Source organism: Pseudoliparis swirei, chromosome 18 (assembly GCF_029220125.1).
Source record: "Pseudoliparis swirei isolate HS2019 ecotype Mariana Trench chromosome 18, NWPU_hadal_v1, whole genome shotgun sequence".
NCBI lineage: Eukaryota > Metazoa > Chordata > Actinopteri > Perciformes > Liparidae > Pseudoliparis > Pseudoliparis swirei.
The window spans coordinates 13,245,229-13,265,759 of NC_079405.1; the positions used below are offsets into that span (position 1 = coordinate 13,245,229).

Genomic DNA, 20,531 nt, shown 5'->3' on the forward strand with positions numbered 1-20,531 from the left:
AAGAGCAGATGACAGCAGGCATAGTAATACTTTGTCATGTTAAATGTATTTAACATGCTCTAAATGAACAGATGGGAAACTGTGATATTATATATAATACTCCAATATAAACTTCTTTCTCTGTTCACTTTTCTTTGTTTTATTTCTCTCTCTCTGTCTCTGTGTCTGTCTGCAGTTCTAATCTGCAAAGTGCACCGTAGAGCGTGAGTGCGGTAAATCTGAGCTCTCTAACTTGACTCGGGCTGAGTCTGTAGTGTACCGCATTGCTGCTGCAGTCGTCAGCAGCAGCAGCAGCAGCCGCCCCTCCAGCCGCAGCTCACGACGAGCATCTCTGAAAGACTGGTGCATTGCTCTACAATGGCCCACAGTTAGTGGTCAGCTGTAAACACAATGTGTTTTACACTATCTAATTGGGCTCAAACAGCTGATAACTTACTACACTGAGGGCAAAAATAGGCACCGTCGCCTTGAGGCCCCGTGTGGTGGTTTCCTCATTTATGCAAACATGCACTAATTGGACAGGTAAGGTTTCACTACTGTTCACTACAAAGGAACTAGACTGTCGGATGTTGTTTTGTGACCTATTGGGGCTGGTAATGCCTTACCTAAAAGTTGTGGGCGTTGACCAATCACTGTTCATCTGATATGTAGATGAAAACTAAAGTGCAAATTGATTCAAATGCAACTGAAAGTACAACAAAAATAGGCATGAGTTGTATGTTCGTATTGTGATGGTGACTTTTATTGTTTCTGGCTTGTTTATATCATTGGTGTCTTCTCTCTGGATCAGTATCATGACCTTGAGGTGTAAAACATCATTGCTTCTGTAACTGTTGGTTGTGTGTTTGTCTGGGATGAACTTAGTGGGTAGTTTGAGCTCTTTTCTTTTGCGATTGTTCTGGAAATCAGTTTGACAGGACAAACTGATTAAGCTCAGTATTTTCCACCTGTCCTTGCTCATTCTCAGATAGATAGGATAGTTTCTTACTACTTAATTCGCATCAAATGCAATAATATATCTTAAGATGGGCGACAAAAGACACATTGTATTGGCACTGATTCTATAGGGCAAGGGCGACAAACTAGAGTGATCTGCATGACTGACGGACAATCCAGCAGCACGTTGCTGTTTCCTAAATATAGTACAATGCCTTTTACCCATCCGGGTAATGCCCTCATCATCACCTGATAGCCGGTCTGACCGGTCTCCCAGCATGTCATGATTGAAATGAATAAGCAGGCATTACATGAGTCCTTGGGTCACAGGACACCTTATTTACAGCCTGGGAAATTGATGTGAAGAGAAAGTCACCTTCATGTTATCGTTATGATGTCGGTTAAAAGTCATGACTCGCGTGAGTGCAGCCACTGGTGAAATAGGGTAGCATGCGCTCCACAGTTCACGGCTTTGTCAGGATGACAAAGATGACACTTTCTCTGTGGCTCTTGATTTGATTCACGACTCTAAACTGGGCCAAGACATCAGTAGTGCTGCTCACCTCCCTGTTGAGCCACATTATTGACTTGAAATGTCTAGATGAGGTATTTGACATGTGTGTTAATGGCATCTGTGTAAACCTAACCGCCGATCCAACCCTCATTGAGGCCCAGCTCTCTTGCTATAGTTCTCTCCAGCAGTAGCCTGCTTCTTGTTCAGACACTTTGAATTATTCATAGAATCAAGTCGCTCTTAGCAGTGGATCAGCTACGGTTTGCTGTTGTGAACACACACACACACACACACACACACACACACACACAGGAAGATATAGTAGGACCAAGATCTTCCTATATTAAGAGTCTCTGCCTGGCTCTTCACTACATTTTACCACTGGAGCACACACAGTGTTTTGTGTTTTGATGCGATTATGCTTCTTTATAAATAATTATTCCAGACTGGAATACAAAGCATTATACTATGAAGATGTAAAACTCTTGTGGGAGACTACATAGGTTCCAATGGTCTCGTTTATTAATTCAGCTCATGTCCGCAGTGAGGACATGACTCCATCTAGTGGTGAAAGCATGTAGCAATCCATTGAAGAGGTGATGCAAAGTCAAACAACGTCTACAAATGTGAGTCCACACTTGACCCTTCAATGCGAGCTGCCTGATCTGAGAGTGATCAAATATGTTTCATGGTCAGAGAAGAATGCTCGAGACAAAGTGCCAACTCATCACCTGGATGGACGATGGTGTCATTCCAGGCATGGACATTGTGTCTTTTTTGGCCTGTGTGTCATCTTCAGTCAATTCATCACTTTAATTAATACAAGCTCTTACTGATGAGAATGAATGGGTAGAAAGCATGATATCTTTGACTCAGTTCTTGCCAGTGATGTTGGTGGCAGGCACATCCTCTCATCAGTAGAGCTAGTAACACATTTCATATATTCTGACTGGAAAAACATAATGTTCTGAATGGCTTCGCTGATGTAAAGTGCCAAAATCACATGAATATCCAAAATAATTGATTGATATTCGCTAAAGTGGTTCATCAGCTTTGATCTGTCAACAACATGATATCTGAGGGTGATATTTAACTGGTTGGGTCGGAGTATATCATCTTCTGACCTCGATGGAGGTGTATTGTTTCCCACAGGTGGGAAATATGGCTGGACAGAGCAGTATGTGCTAATCTGTATAGTTTGGCATGTATTTTACTGTATAGTATGATTGTTGTTGTTATAATGAGGTTCATAAATAATCATGAAAAATCCAGTATTAAGTATAACTGGGAGGGCTGGCCAACTAAAGCCTAAGTTTAAAAAAAATGAAAATAAAAACTCCCCTTGCGACTGACACTAGTATACTCTCTTCTCTACAGGCCCTGATTGGTGATAAACTGTAACCTGCGGTCCCGGTGAAAGAACACCACCCCTGTTAGGCTGGCCACGCCCCCTTCCTCCTGCCTAAATGTATCCTGAATCTACCACAGACTCTCCTGCACGTCTCTCCCTCCGACAGTCTGGCTCACCGGGCATGAACTACAGGTGAGTTGATGGGCGTCTAATGTGTACACAAACGCAACACTCTTCTGTAACTGCATGTATGCCCATATTCCAGGTTTTGAGGATGGATCAATTAACAGACGTTTGGATTAATGTTGGAAAGGATTTCAATCTATTGCATCATCACACTAATGCTCCTGTGCTCTGCCAAGCCCATTGCTGGGTAAATGCAGCCCGTAACCTGTGTTACTGTGTCTGGAGTGCAATATTGTTTTAATATATAAATAATCTGAGTAAGTCATTTCCATACTAGGCTAAACTAACACTTTAGTGTCTTACTATCACATTAAACCTTGCTGCAATCAAAACTTTTTATTAATTACTATTAGGTGAAAGGATTATCTAATGTGTGTAAGTGTTGTGATATCAACAAAACCAGCCAAACACCGACCGCATTATTGTATTATATTGTTTTATTTAATATTACAGACAATAATTATTTAAGTGCAACTAACATAAGAAATAAAACTCATTCTATCACACATATTTTTATTTATACCATCCACACATCACTTTGTATATCACTATTGAGGACATTTTTATTTTTACTCTGTGAAGGTTTAACCATTTTTAACCTTTATCTAACCGTAACCCACGTCTAATGAAGACACATTTACAGTGTGATTGCATTAGGCTCAACAAATCTCACCCCAACTGGTAAAGTCTGAAATGAGTCCCTGAGATTGCGACTCAGGCCAAGTACACGTTGAAAACACTCCAATGCATGCTTGCCACAGCATATTTTAATTGTATTTGTCTGGTTGCATTTTGCGTTTACTCGTGGAAACCGCAGTATAGGCACCCATGTTTGTACAGATTGTCCTGCACTCTGATGGTTAACCAGCATGTGGTGCCAGTCACCCCTCAGCCTCACAAGCATCTGTTCCACTCTTCTTGTCAAGCAGCGTTTTGGCTGTGTTTCACACTGCCTGCTTCATGACCAGATGGGCAGTGGCTGTCAGATATAGGTTTTGTGATACTTTATTAAAGCTTTTGACCATCTATTGACTATTTTCTTGTGTAGACTTGAATATCAAAACACAAAAGAGATTTTGACCTGACATTTGGATTTGCCTTCACTGGAAAGATGTGGGACACGGTAAAGCAGCCTGTTACCAGCTCATCAATACCATTCATCTTTTTTTATTCTCCTGGTTTGTACCGACTATTTCCCCACACATTTCTTGTACACATTTCTCTAAATAACTTTGCTATTGAGCTTAAAGCGCAAAAGGTGTTGTTACCTATTTGAAAGGTAACATTATCAAACATGAAATTGATTGTAGTGTTGCTGCCTTTGTGATGGTTGACTTATAGTTGTTAAACACCTAATCAACCTATGATGCCTGGGTAACACTAACGGCGTGGGACTCCTGAAATATTAAAAGTAAAAGTTATATTAATATTATAATATTGAACTACTGTGTTTTAAAGTATTTCAGTTTTTACTCTTTTTTTTTTGCATCTGCTTCTTTTTAATTTATTGAAAACTTAGATTACATATCGTAAATTAATAAACTGTCCTTTTAATTTTTTGGAAAATACAGTTATTTATTTTAAAACTGAAGAAACTGGAAGTTTGCCAGGTACAACTATTTATAGATGAACTTTGTTATATTTGAATCTTTTTGAGTGCTTGAATGTTGATAAATGAACCATGATCCGAAAATGCATTTTTCTTGTGCTTAATAAACTCAAAGATCACAACTTCTGTTTTTGGTACCAGCTTATGTTGCATTCACATGGAATCAGGCAGATGATAGACAGTGAACCAGAATACATTTTAGTGTTCAAGACAGAATTTACAACCAGATGTTATGTAGCTCCCTCGCGCAGAAAGCTACAGAATATATAGGCGAAATATGCATTAGTGATATAGATGACTAGAATATTTACATATTTACATTAACATAGTAGACACAATTATTGTATGTAATATTGTATTCTATCACCATGGCAATATACTGTCATGTGATTGTTTGTTTGTTTGTTTGTTTGTTTGTTTTTCTGAGTGCAGTTTGGCTGGTTATCTGTAACCTTAAAGGCAAGCATAGAAAGAAAAGACAAAATCTTGTGTAATTTGTAACGATCGCTTTAAAATCTGAAATTGCTTTTCATCCATTTGATCCCCTCAGTGTAAACGCTGAGGTCAGCTAACTCGATGTAATAAAGCTGCAGTCTGTATATTGGTTTGGGAAGTCAGAAAATTACTTTCTTTTTGTAATTTTCCATTTTTTAAAGTAAAGGGTTTATGCAAACACGTGCACAACAAACTGCACTGTCCATGTAGTATGATCAGTTTTTGTGTGAAAGCTGAGCAAGATGACCCTCACACACAATCGATGCATAAACATGTCCAGCAACCATACTTAAGCAGTGAACATTTTTAACAAGCATGCCTTTCTGAATGTTGCATTAAATACATCATTACACATGTCTTTTCTCATGCCGTATTAACTCTGCCACATTTCTTACTAACAGTCAATATCTAACGTCACCTTATTCTCTGTCTTAAATCTCTACGACTACCAACTGCTTCCTTTTCCAGCTTATATTAATCAACGCTTTCCTGTTTCCTCCTTCCCCTATTGTCTTCAGCGCTCGTTATGGGAGCCCCAAACGACAGCTGCAGTTCTACAGGTACTTGTCTGTCTCTGTATCTGCCGAGCACGGTTTGGTGTCGCAAAGCACTGTTTTCTATGTGAGGCATTTTCTTTCCGTTTTTTGTGTGTATGTATGTGTGTGTTTGTGTATCGTATCTCTCTATAAATGTGCAGTATGTATTCGTAACGTGTGTTTTGTTCTTTTATTTCACTATAATAACCTTGCTGTCGAGACTTGCTGTGCTGTCATTTAAAACCATCCATCCATTAGTAAGCCTCTGCGGCAGAGATAACACTTATCATCCCCTATTTAGCTGGCGAAGCACTATCCAGCTTAAACCTGATAGGGGATATGATGGATATTGTTGCAAGGTTGCTCACAAAACCTTTGAATCCACAATAAATGTCTGCGTTTTAATATTTTGTCTGCATTTATTTACTGCAATGAAACTTGAGACTCCTGCTTTTCTTATCAAACGTCAACACGTGCTCCTTACAGAGCTGATATCTACACACCTTTTAGTTTTGTCTTTTACTTCGGCATGATTAAGCAGATCGATTCCGTTATCCATCATTTCCATATTAAATTTTAAACCTTTTTGACCTCATCGGACTTCAACCTGTTCTGTGTTGGGGATGAGACAAGGTCGCTGGTGCTCACTCCTCCAGTCGTGTGCCTTTTTTGACAGACAGTCTTTCTACTTTTAGATTGGTCATGTTTTATGGTCCGATATCAAGCCTTATTCTGCTGATCCAGTTATAAAAAATCCTGACTATGTGGGTGTGCTTATAATGAGCTCTCTACTGGATTTTTATCTTGGCGCCTTGCATATTTCTGTCCTTTTTAAAGTGCAACCCGTCCCACAAGCTGCCTCCGTGAGGGGGATCGATTAAGACCCAAATCTCTGTCTGTCCATCACTTTGACAGCCTAACGGGCTGATGCTGTTATGGGAAGTTTGAATGTTTTCAGTCATTTCAACATTCTACACATTGTCACAGTGCATAGTGTTTAGCACCCTCATTACTACTCTCTCTATGCAAATTAAGTCGGAAAGAAGTCAACAGCATTTAGCTTTGGCACAGATTTGTCCTAACCCCACCTTTTCTTTATCATGCATAATATATATATTTGACGATGTATTGTTTGTTTCTGTTTCCAGCATAAGTTGTAGATCTGTACTATTCTGTGTGTCTGATGTTATATCCAGAGGCATGTTATGTTTGTCCTCATGATTCTGTGCTCGGAATGCTTTTGGTGAAATACACCCGGCTCTGGCCATCGTTGACCGTTTTCAGGGTACGGAGTGCTTCCGTTGATGAAGCTCATTGACTCCTGAACTCTATACGTCCCATGTGTATGGGTTAGAGAAAAACAAATTATAATGTCACAGCTATATACACAATTAAGTATTTTTATTGCTCATATTTCAACCTCCTGACTTTGCTGGGTTTTATTTTTTTTTAATTATACAATTTAGTCTAATAAAATGTTAACTATTGTTTTTGAGTACTGGGTTATCACGAGCTAGGTTAATTACTAAGTCTAATCATTATTGCATAGTACTGGGAAGGACTCAACACAATGTGATGAATAAATAGTTTGAGGCCATATCTTCCTTAATGAGGTGTCCATTGGTGTTTTTGTAAGTGTCAGAGATGATGAAATGAATTTGAACTTGAATGACAGTTTATGGGATGCTTTCCTCTGTGTAACTAATGAGGCCTGTTCTGAGAGCTCCTCTTGCCGGACATTTCTTTGTTTAGAGTCATTATCGTGTGACCATCTCTGATTCTGACCTTGACCTGAACTAACACAAGACTGCTGGAGAGAGACGTAGCAAGACGTGCTTAACCGGTGTGGTTTCCATCGTTCCTTGTTTGGCGAGTACTTTAACATGCTTGGTGTTTATTTTTTTTTCAGACTGTGTGTATGACGGTCTGTCTTCGCTTTATACTTTGCACGTTTTGTTGGTGCGTTTCATGTGCACATAACACTCAGGCCCTCATTATTGGCCAGCTCTTAGTATTCTTTCCTGTGGAACAACAATCAGAAGCTTTTAGTGCAAAAGCTTTGGTGAATAATTCAGGGCTGATATTATTTGCTGTGGTTAGCAGAAACAAGACGGGCCATTAAATGACATAAATGGATTTCTTCCACGAGATCTCCCAGAGAGGGGAGGAGGAGAGGTGTTGGTTGTACGGTCCAAGTGGTGAGGGCAGGGAAGGATGCACTCTCTTATTCACAAATTGGTTTAGACGTTTCCTAGTAAGACACTCCCTGTTTGGGTGGACCAGCTTCATCGCTTTCTGCAGTGTGTTTATAAGAGCAGAGTGGCACCCCGCAAGCTCTCTCATGAGCCGACCCCCAAGAAACCGGGTGAGTTTGAGGAAAGATTAGCTGTTTGTTTGTGTGTATGTTTTGTGTGTAAGGGGTTGGCACAGGGATGAGGTGGGTGTGTGTGTGTATGTATGTACGTGTCTGTGTGTGGATGCATGCTGCCTAGCTTGAAGTCTCCTCCTTTATTTATGTCTTGTGTCTCTAAGCAAGGAAACCAGTTGTTATGGAAATAAATTAAGAATGTGTGGGAGAGATCCAAGTCACGGCATGATGGTAGCAACGGTTTGACTAATATTTTTCATCTGTTAGAATTTCAAACGGACACTGCTGTAGGTTTTAAAAGTCTGTCTTTTGATATATATATATATATATATATAGAAAAAGAAAGACTTTAAAAACCTACAGCAGTATCCGTATTATATTGGATTAGTGCAGAGGCAAGGAAGGTGTGGTCCAAGTGCTGTATTTGTTAGTAGACTTTAAAAAGATACGTCTCAGACCAGCTGTAAAATATAGTTTGCTTATCAGGTGTTTCTAAAGAAGAAGAATGACGCAAACTGATCAAACAAGTAATTCTTGTTGAGGAAAAAGATTTGGGATAAATAGTGTTTTTATTTTAGTAATTTTTTTCAATTCCCTTTGTTAATGCGCAAGTGTAAATTTTATCTTGCGTAAGTTTGGATCAATCCGTATTATTCATCATAAAGTACTCCTCATGTCATAAGTTAATATGTATTGGATAATTTGGCTTGACATTACATCGAAATCATGGATATGGAGTTTGCTATAATTAACTAAGAAATAGATTGTGATGTAGTTTCAGAAAATGTTTTTATGGGGACTTATTTTCTGCAAATGGTCACAATCATTGAAATGTTCATGTATAATACCTGTAACATGTTTCTCTCATAACTAATATAAATTGCAGTCTCACAATCATACGGTACGTTGCGTTTGGTGCTGTTACTCAGGAGTGCAGCAGTGCATTCAGCATTAAGTTTCATTCTCGTAGTGATGGTGGACCTGACACGGTGCTGCCCTCTATCGTCTTAATTCAGCACAACAGTCTGTAGACCTGACTTTAACGGAATCGATTAACTCAGGCGAAAGTGAAAATGCTTCAAAGAAATACTTTTGTGGAAAACTCAGTTGCTTTAAGCTCGCTGAATTTCTGGATATGAAATAAAGGACAACTCTACATTAAGAACATTAATGTGCCTTTTGAGTTGTGACAGGATTTCTTTAAGGGTTCGTGCCCATGTGTTTTTGTTTTTGTTTTTTTACAGTCCAGATGGGCGTAGACATTTTTCTTTGGGAAATGATATCGTGGACTCCTCTCAGTTGTCTCTTGGCTCTCCATCTTAGTCCAGTCAGAATCAGAAGGGAGGCCGGGTCGTCTCCTCTTGCTCGGCGCATGTTTGAATGCCTCCCTTTCCCTTCCCTTTTGGTCTTGGTCCTTAATCACCAGCAAGTTACCTGAATGCTCCCTGTCAGTGTAACCCTGCCATTGTGTACCTGTCAGGGGAGGGTGGTGCGGGGCTACGTTGTGCGACTCTGATTACAGGATGCATGGCCATGTGCTGCCCCGAGCAGGAGAGCTGTTTTCTTATGGGAGCAGGTGCTATTTTAGGAGGTGGCTGTGCTCTGGTGGCTCCTCGCTCCGTCCATGTTCCCACTTGTATCCCTACTTTAATCTTTTCTGCACGGGTCGTCTCAGCATCGGAAGGGGGGGGGGGCATGTTTGCGGGAGGGTACGCTCGTGGTTCCCACGGGGCTCCCAGCAGGGGCAAGTCCAGTTACTCTCCTCCTGAAAACCTGCAGATCCCCAAACCGGCAGTCCCAAACAGCATTCGAAAGAGCAGCAGCAGTGGCAGCAGCAGGATGTTGTCTATGACATACAGTGACAGCATCCGGAGCGGGATCAACCGCTACCACTCGGACCAGGGGCTGAATCTGCCTCCGGCCAAGCCCCCCGAACCGGTTGAGCTGCAGAGAGTCCGGGAACATAAAGTCGCCGCTCAGATTAAGAACATGGAAGACTTCCTAAAGATGAATGGCCTGGCGCTGGAAGAGTGTGTGTCCTATCAGACAGGCATGAAGTACAGGTAAGAGAGGGGCAGAGCTGGACAGGGACTTTGGTACTCCAGAGACTTGGACAGTGGTGGGGCTGACAAGCAGCAGGTGAGGGCAGTGTTGTGGTCGAGGCAGGTCAGATCCTTAAGGGTCCACTGAAAAGGTGTGTGCCATCATATTGTTTTTTTTTGTTGAGGTTGGCCTCAAAATGTACTTAATTTGTACCTTTGCTGTTGTATTTTATTAAAATAAAGATGTTATCAAAAACATGCCCAGTCAGGAACATGTTATCTGTCTTAATATCAGAGCAGTCTGGCTCTGTCCTCTGGTCAACCTGCACTAATGCACAGATGCTGAAGCTCAGGTTGTATTTTAATCATCTAGGTCGGTGGCATATTTACCCGACTACATGGGAAGGACAGACTGCTCCATAAGGAGTTACCTGGCCCCTTAAAATCTCACTTCGACTTTCTTCACTCCCCCCCCCCCCCTTGATCTCAAAGTGATTACTGTTCTGAGAATCTGGCCCAACAAAGACGACACAACAATTACTACTTTCTGTTTGTTCAAAGTTCAACTGGGAACTATCAACAACATCCATATAATCATTTTAGATTCCTCACAACATTGTCATAGGTTATTGGGTTGGTCTCAGCTGGAGTGTTTTCGGTTCTTTTTTTAAATGTTGAAGGGTTGGTTACCACTGAATGCCTTCTCTTGGCAAGTGTATTTCTAAATTTGATTTTGAATTTTTCATATACCGTTAACTAAAGGATGAAAAAAATGCTTAATTGTTTGAGAATTCATTCAATGTAAATGTACATTAACAATCACATTGTATTATCTGAAAATGTAAGGCTGGCTTTCTTCGCTCATTAAAAGTTTTGGAGATGCAACATATTGTTGTATTTCTATTGACACCGTATCCTGGCAGTATGCCAAACTTAAGTTAAAAAAAGTCCAGGATTTAAGTTTAGATGTAAATATTTGATACCCCCAAAGATTACTTATAGATACACTAACAACAATTATAAAATGCGCCCTCAAGGCGGAACAAGAGATGCAACTTGAAACATTTGCTCACTTTCTCTGTGTGGTCTTCACAATAGCAGCAAACCTTACAACTTATGTGATGGACAGTTGCTGAACAAAGGACTGGGTCCATGCAGCAGGCTGAGCGGCTGTTGTGTTGGCTAATAGAGCCTGATGTTGTAATTATCATGGACTTGGATAGCTTCTTCACACACAGGCATGGCTGCTGTTGTTTTTGACCGAGACCAGTGACTCGAACTCGGGTGTCGTTGGCTGCTGTGACTACGTCTGGGATGACCAGGCTTTACTGGCAGTGTTGGGCCAGCTTTAAAATTGCTAACAGCATGTGTGTGTTTTTTTATGAACCCCAGAATGCCGACAGTAACCTTCAAAATGACATATCAGTAACACTCAAGCTTTTATTTGATCAATCTTGTTCTGTCTTTCTGTTTATTCTATTGGATCCTGTAATCGTCTAATTCTGATGCTTGTTATTTCTTTGTGGTGTTGTATTTAACCATTGGTCTCAGTTTACCACAGCAGTGGGAAGTCCTGCCAGGTTCTGCTGTTACTTCTATTGGGATCGCCTGCAATTCTGTAATTGGTGCTGCAATCGTGTCAGCATGTGACCTCTGACTCCAACTCGTCATCATTTCAGCTGTGTGGTCAGGAAGGCATTGCTACCAAGCTGCAGTTAACCATTCTTAGTTAACACTGCTGTCACATTTTCTAACAAACACAAGCAAAGAGGTTATATTATAGTCTGTCTCTCTTCTTGTGAAGTCCCTGTGTTGCTCACTACTCTGCATGCATACAGTATCTACACACTTTGTTTTTCTTGTTTGGTAGACCTTCTTCATAATGGGAGATCTTTTTTTAAACCACTAGAAAATAATGAAATTCCTTTTACCTGCTCTAGATAGAGAGAACAAAAAATATATGATTACTAGTAGTGTATCCAATACTCATTTACTAGTTGTCTTTAGAAATGTTCCTGATCATGTGGTTTTAAGGTTATAAATATTGTGCAATTCAAATTAAGGAAAATTAAAACTCCTTTTTTAATATTCTGCCGTTGAAACTAAACACTCTCACTCAGCAGGCCCATTTGTAAAATAGTCCCCCGTGTCCATGTCCTCCCAACAGGGTGAGGCAGCGGGTAAAGGAGCCAACTTGAGTTCAGTGAGGTGAGACGGGAGGTCTTGTGTCTCATGTTTGAGCAAAAGAGAATTAGACCGGAGAAGTATAGATTTCTGGATTGACTTGACCCAAATGGAATTAGTGACAACCTCCAATTAAAAGTTCATACACATTTAGTCTGAGCACAACTTCCTCAATGTACATTATGTCGTGGATCATGTTTTTCACCTGCATGCAAGGAAATTACCTGAAACGTTTTCAATTACTATTTTGATGTTATTGGTGAGAAGCTCATTGGTGCTTTCTTTTAGTAGTTTTATTGAAAAAGAATTAGTCAAGGCTTCGCCACTAGGGGGCAGCAAAGCAAGTAATGTCACGCCTCCTCATAGGCTCATTGACAGGTGATTTATATATGCAGCAAACTTATATGTGTGTGTGTGTCTGTATGTATGTATATATATGTATATGTGTACATATATATACACGTATATGTACATATACGTGTATATATGTATATATATATATATGTGTATATATACATATATGTGTATATATAAATAGATCAGGCTACTCAGCAGATGACAGACAAAGCAATTTCCAATCAACCCTCAACACAAATAGATACAATAATACATGGACAAATCACCATTCAAAATAACAACAGATCATCAACAATAGCATTTACACTTGTTACATATATATATGTATATGTGTATGTGTGTGTACATATATATACACTACCATTCAAAAGTTTGGGGTCATCCAGACAATTTTGTGTCTTCCATGAAAACTCACTTTTATTTATCAAATGAATTGAAAATTGAATAGAAAATATAGTCAAGACATTGACAAGGTTAGAAATAACGATTAATATTTGAAATATTAATTTTGTTCTACAAACTTCAAGCTCAAAGGAAGGCCAGTTGTATAGCTTATATCACCAGCATAACTGTTTTCAGCTGTGCTAACATAATTGCACAAGGGTTTTCTAATCAGATATTAGTCTTCTAAGGCGATTAGCAAACACAATGTACCATTAGAACACTGGAGTGATAGTTGATGGAAATGGGCCTCTATACACCTATGGAGATATTTCATTAGAAACCAGACGTTTCCACCTAGAATAGTCATTTACAACATTAACAATGTATAGTGTGTATTTTTGATTAATGTTATCTTTATTGAAAAAACACTGCTTTTCTTTGAAAAATAAAGACATTTCTCAGTGAGCCCAAACTTTTGAACGGTAGTGTATATATATATATATGTGTGTATACATATGTATATATATATATGTATACACATATGTATATACATATGTATACATAGATTTGTATACATAGATATGTATACATATGTATGGAGGTATATATATATATTTATATCTATATATGTATGTGTATGTATGTTTGTGTGTATAATATATATATATATATATATGTGTGTGTGTATATGTGCAGCGAACATTAACACCACCATGAATGTAAAATCCACTTTTTTCTGTCTCTTATATTCTGAGAAAAAAACAGCTGAGCAAAACATGTTTTTCTGTGAGATGATCAATTTATTAACTTTCTCTGTCAATGTTGGTCAAGTAGTGCACAGGGGGTTTAAAAGAGCTTTCTGTGCTGGGGTTGATAGCAGCAGCTCACACTCAGCCACACAGTAAATGTGTGGGCTGCAAAAACAAATAATTTGCTCAGGAAAAATAAGCAAAAAGCTTTTTTTGAGCTCCAGTGTTTGTCATTTTAGCACAAAGGCTTCTATCATTTCTTCATTTCATTCATTTTTTTTTTTTAAAGGTCACAGTTGAAAGGCTGTTACTAATTAGTATTCTCATTATCTGACAATTGTTTAGTAAATTGGGTTGTCTTTTTAAGCTAAAATCTAAATATGAGTTTCGAGGAGATGCAAGCCAATTGTTTCAGATATATCGCAAGTTGAAGTGAACATGGACAGAAATACAAATACTCAAATACATTCTTGGTTTCTCTTGTTTTTTCCTCAACAGTACAAAGAAAAAGCAGATACATAGTTGAGGTTTGAGTAACAAGCTGAAGGATGTATTTACAACTTTGAGAATGTACTGTATATCACACCCACTGAGTTGTGATATTATAAGTGGCACCCTCTCTGAGGAGCTGATCTCCACTAGATGGTGGCAATGCTTCACTTTGACACTTCATGTAGGTTTAATGCCTCCCAGTCAGTGCCATAAGGCATTTCCTGAGCATCACTCCCACACTGCTAAACATCCTGGCCAACTAGTTCTGATATTTATGAGTTTCTATTAAGGTTAGCCCGGGATTGAAACTAATCCAAAGGATGACAAACTCTGTACAATTGTATACCTGTCACCAGGTGGCAACATGGAGGAATGTTTCTTATTTCTTCTGAGTGTATTGCTACTGCTTCAAATTAGGCCAATATACCGATAATATGTCAAGATGCTCATATCAGAGTAAGTGGAGTCTTACATTTTTTATATCGTAATATTGCATCGATCATGAGTGTTTGAGTCTTTTCCAGATTTTAAAGGCTGCATTTATTATTTGCCATTACCACGCCGTCCGTCATTGTGTCCATAGTCACACACTGATGATTATTTATCGAAAAACAATCTTATTGGGAAAGCATTAATAGTCAGCCCTATATAGTATCGTGGCAATGTAGATATTTAGATATTCGGATCAGAGAAATCTCCCAGCCCCACTTCAAAGGATCATTTAGATACGTTTTTACGAGATATAGTCTGTATCTTTCATACTCTCACACACACTTTACCAATCTCTTTCACTTATTTCTCATTCATATCTACACATACACACTCACGCACACACAAACCTTTTGGTGAGGACATGAATCTGCACTGATCCACTCTAAACTGTAACTAATTTTGTTCTGGGTATCAGCAGCACGGCAGCATGCGTGTCAGACCGTGACGTTTCTCTTCAGGCGATCCCCGACTCCAGAACCAGATTTAGCAACAGACTTGTGTCCACAGCTGCAACTGGATACAGCTGAATGGGCCCTAGCCTAACCTGTTCATCCACAATTTGGCCCACTGCCCCGTAGTCTCGCTACATTGATGAAAGCTCCATCATTGTCACAGGAATGGGAGATGATGTTGAGGCCTTTGGATAGATTCTGTGTCTCTCCAGTTCCTCTTTGAGCTGTCTCTGTCTGGCCGAGTCTGACAGCTTGTCAACGTGCTCCGGTCGGAAATGTTGTGTGGGCACAAGAGGTGGGAATGCCAGCGATTACACAATTCTATCTTGTTTCGGTGTTTTTTATATTTCAATTCAAGTCATTTATCTATGTCAGTTCAACACAATGTTTTCGTGATCACATTTTGTACGTTGTTTATAGATTACTGAAATGGACACGTGTATGGTGTTAACTTGAATAATGCCACAAGAGGATTGTCACTTTAAATAGTGACATAGGTCATTGTCATCATTGGTTATTTACAAAGTTGTCTGATTCACAAGCCTTTATATGTGGTTTGTATTACATCATAGTTTTAACTTTGATGGCTCTGAAAGTCAAGGTGCTCAGCCATGAACTTTACACGAGGTCAAGTAGCTGCTCTGCTTGCTCCTCTGCTCTAGACTCTATGAGCATTGCTCTTTCATGCCTATCCGCATTAACCATGTGTTTTTTCTTCATGTCTGAAAGCGCGTATGTCTGTGTGTATGTTAGTGTGTGTGTCACTGGAGGTTGCAGGGAGACTTCTCTGTACTTTATGAATACCCAATATGACGGGAGGGAGGAGGCGTCCCTCCCCCTTGTAGACGCTCTGGCTTTAGAATTGGGCTGTTGTCGCTTTGGAAGTTAGTAAGAAACAATGTTCAGTTTGCAATATGAAGTGTAGTTTGTTTTCTTCTCTTGAACTTCACATTGAACATCAGTGTTCATCTGTGTTGAATTTGTTGGGAAACCAGCCAAGATATATTTTTGTACGTCTCTTATGACATTTTCATTACAAATTACAAAAAGGTCTTTAGGCAACATAAATTGTGATGGATAGAAGTAAATTCGGTAAGTGTTTTTAAAAGGTCAAGTCAAGTCTGCGGCTCTCAAAGAGGGAAAGTCCACTGACGCTTTTAGTTAATTTATGTGCTTTTCTGGTCCCTCTGGCAAATTGAATGTGCACGGAAATGTTCAGTGTGCCGGTTGACTGATTCATCAGAAAGGCAGCAACACCAGGTCCTGGGTTTGTTTGCAGGTGTTGTTGTCCTGTAAAGTAAAGTATAAAAACCACACAAATATACCTATCTTACGTAGGTTTCTGTCTCTCAATTTCCTTTTTTGGTTTCTGCTAGTACTGTCTAGTATTTGGTTGTATTGTGATTTATTTCTTTACAGATAGCTCCTTTTGTTTTATACGTGAGGTTGTAGTGTTGGTGTAGGCCGATACCTCAGGCAGGACCTTCACGCAAAAGGTTTGAGCTAGTGTGGCCTCTCAGCATGTCTAGGTCAGGGATTTACAAACAGCAGTCTGATCACATTATAGACATGCTGCCTTGTGTCTATATGCATCCAGCTGAAGGCCATTCAGGGTGATGGAATCAGTCGCTGAGAAATAAATAGAAACCATCTGTTTCATAAGCATAACTTGTGTGACAGGGCCATCAGTTGGCGTCAGCTAGAAAGCGACTGTAATAGATCTGCGTTGACCTCCATAGCTCAAGAGCATCACACTACCAGTAGATTTTCATTAGATTGTTAACTAGATTGTTTCTTAACTGTTATAACCATATGTTTGTACATTTTGCCAAGATGATTAATTTTGAGTTTGTTGGATGGCTAAATCTGGCTCTGAGGAGGGTTAATTGACATAATTAAGAAGACCACTTCCAGAAAAGGTGAGGTATCCTCTCCTCCACCGACATGATTAGTGCCGCTGACATCTCGTTGCTAAAATCCTACGCCTGTCCATCATGGCAAGCTAGCAAGCGAGTGTCGTATATTATGGCTTTTTCATCTCAAGGATCCAATTGTACATTCTAATCAAAGATAGAAGCATGACCGTACAAGTGCAGATTTAAAGACAGGTTATGGTTAGGATATTCTGCTGTCATGAGGCCCTCAGGCCCCTTCACCATTAGTTGAACTCAATTTACTTACAACAATCTGGACATAGGATGCCAAGAGGTACAAGGGCGAACAGCCACATCTTGAAATGTGTGCAATTTAAAGCATTTCTGCCTAGCAACGCTCCTCTGTGTGAACCCTATGACAAATGCACACAGACAGGCAGGAGGGTCTTCCGTTGAACAGGAGAGATTATTGTGCTTCCTCCGCCTCCTCTCTTCTCAGGTTAGAGCCCTTGACTATAACTCAGCCCTTGTTGGTTCAAGCACATCTTGTTACACAGGCCCTACATGGCTGTGGGCTCACTACTGCTTTGTCGTGGTCAACATATTTTCTTGAGCTCACACCGTATATTTACTTTATTGCATCCCGTATCCGAAATATGTTGTCTTTCTTGAATTAATCTGGCTATAGTAACCCATTGAATACATAACAACAATTTACAAATATGTTGTCACTTTTTCCCCCATATTTTGGATGACATATACTGTAATCTCTGAGAATAGCTAAAGCCAAAAGTCATCATAATGACATAATAACAGGGGTTCCCTGCCAGCTGTTTTTTGATTGTCGCAGCTCTTCCGCTCCGTTAGATCTGTCAATGGGGACGGCAGAAACGACAACTCCTCCTGAGCCCAGCTGTCTGCGGGGAATCTGTCATGTTCACTGGAGAATTAAGAATTGCAGCGCTCGCTGCACACAGATGTGACCCGTTTTTCTACACACTGTTTTCTCAGGAATTCCCAACATTCTTTGTAAACTGCTATTTAAAACCTTCAATAATTCCTCTTCATTTCTTTTTTTTGCAGTTCATATCCTGGAAATTAGCATACATGTTAAGTGACCTACATAATGAATAGTACATAAAAAAGTAAACACAAGATTAATGCTAAAATAACCTATACAGACTAACATTTGAATATTTGTTCTGCTATATAACTGCTTCAGTTCATTACATTGTCATTACAGTGAGGAAATGGTGAAGCATTAGAAATGTTCGGACCCAGCCTCAGGATGCATTAGGCTGAAAAGCATTACCACATCCGTCGATCAACACGGTCCAATCTGTCCAACCGCACATCACTTTCCATTCTCGCTTAAGCTCTTTCACCCTCTTATCCACACACACCTCCTCTGCCGTGCAACTCTCGTCTCAGGGATCCTATTCTTTACACTTTGTTACTCAAATCCTCTCTAACATTGTTCAATAAAACCATCAGTGGAACTTTTAACTTCCATTAGACAGCTGGCCAACAGTTACACATGATACAACTGTGGTCATTCTCAGCTTGGTAAACAGTGCACTAACAATCACTGTCACACAGTACATTTTCCTGGCCTGCTGCCTGTGGATACACAGTCCTAAGTTAACGAGCAGAGATGTACTAGAGAAGAAGGCTACGCTAGAAGGAGGAAGCGGTTAAACAACAGGTTATTCGGTTTACCCCGCATGAAGGACTCTTTGCCTTGAGATGTAATTCTCCTGTTTAATTGTCTCTGCAGGATCTCTGCAATAATAAAGCCAACTAGCTTGGACAGTTCAGGCCTAGCGCCCTGCAGCAACCCTGGATGCCAGTTCATGTGCTAATCCCAGCTCGATGGAGGTGCCCAGAATGCCCCCGACACCAAATTAGTGGCCACAGGAGACATCAGATGTGGTTGTCCTTTTCCCCTTTTAGGTGGCGAAGGACATTCTTTGTGTTTTGTCTAGGCTTATCGTGTAGAATTGATTCAGAGAGCCAGTGACTAGGAGCTAATGCTGCCGTTGTGGTGAAGGATCACTGCTTATGACGGTGGCCAACCATACCTTCTTGGTCAGAGTAGTTTCTAATGTTCTGAAGATAAAAATACAGGAGTTGTCTTTCCCTCTCTGCCCCTGAAGCTGCTCAGCTGCAGTATGTGGGCTGTCAGCTGTCCAAGAAAAAACCTCCTGTACAGCCAGGACGGACTACTGTGGCTTCATTATGCGATGATCGGCAACCCTTCTTCCCGATCAGGGCTGAAAGGTTCAAGTAACGAAACCAATTATTTAGTGTGCGTGTGTTTCTGCAGCTTTCCTTTCTTGTATTGTTAATAAGGGATGTCGGAAAGTGAGATGCATTTCTACAGGTTTTTATTCCAGCTGTGTGTTGTGATGTTGGGCTACGTAGTGAAATTGGAATCTGAATATTAGTTCCTTCTCCGTCTGTACTCCCCTTAAAAAGAAAGCTGTTGTTGGTGAACGTTACTCGGCTGTAGTGATCGCAGAAACACACGTGTTCAGCTCTGCGTCTCCAGCTTCTCTCCGCTCTTCCTCCCCCGCACTTTGAATGAAACGCATTAGGCCGGCCCTATCAGTACACTGCATGCACACACGCCGAGTGTCTGAGAGGGGTTTTAGCAGCTCAGTAGATTTTGGGATAACTACTAAATTAGGCACTTAATCAAGGCAAGGAGACAAGGCCACGACTCAAGGGAGGACATTGTGATAATAGGAGGAGATGGATTTCTTTTCTTTACACTGAGATTTGCTCAGCAGGGCTATCGAACAACCAGCTGAGCGCTAACAATGATCACTAATGGGATTTGTTCCTCAGGTATTGTTGAATTGTGTCCCTTTGCATTGCTACAAAAATGACTATCGTAAAAGAACAGTCGTGCGTTGGGTTAAATCGGCCAACTGAGGGCACCATGAACACAATGTCACTAATTAAAAATGTAACAGCAACACTCTGAGGCATTATGTAAAGCACAGAGTTTGTTATATTTAGTTCAGCATCCTTTATGACTGATTTATCTTGTAACTAACGATGTATAGAGGTCCATTACAAATGTGCTTCTGCAGACTCTGATGAGCACAAAGCAGCTAATCGCTCAGGCCAGTAATCGCTCAATACTAGAGTGAAGAAAAGAATCCTAATTAAAGTGTGCATGGAAAGGCTGAATGAGATAATATATGTGTAAGCATTTGTTCAGATTGACTTGACCCCGAGATCCCCAGCAGGCGACGTGTCACGTTAGTGAAAACTCCCATAATGCAATGAACAGAGAGGTAGTTTATGGAGCTAGAATGTCACACAGATGAAAGACCTCCCCTTCAGCAATAGCTTGACTGCGCTGTATGATTTCTGATAAGTGGGCACATGTGGAACAAGGGCACAGTTTTATAACAAAAGAAATATAAATTGTTTCACTAATCATCTCTTGACTTAACAGCAGAAGGTGTAGACCATTAAAATGTCAGTCAGGCATGCTTT

The 20,531-nt window shown here is 40.1% G+C and overlaps 1 protein-coding gene across 2 annotated transcripts in view; it reads left to right on the top strand.

The window, feature by feature from the left end:
- The first annotated feature begins 2,865 nt into the window (after positions 1-2,865).
- The window catches only part of kcnab2a (potassium voltage-gated channel subfamily A regulatory beta subunit 2a), a 44,969-nt gene continuing 27,303 nt past the window's right edge, over positions 2,866-20,531 (top strand). Inside the window, exons 1-2 of one of the 2 annotated variants that reach the window (XM_056437174.1) lie at positions 2,866-2,993; positions 5,610-5,651. In XM_056437174.1, coding sequence (XP_056293149.1) covers positions 2,917-2,993; positions 5,610-5,651 — 119 coding nt within the window. In that variant the 5' untranslated portion in view covers positions 2,866-2,916. The remainder of the gene's footprint in view (positions 2,994-5,609; positions 5,652-20,531) is intronic. The other variant, XM_056437175.1, reaches the window with a different exon arrangement.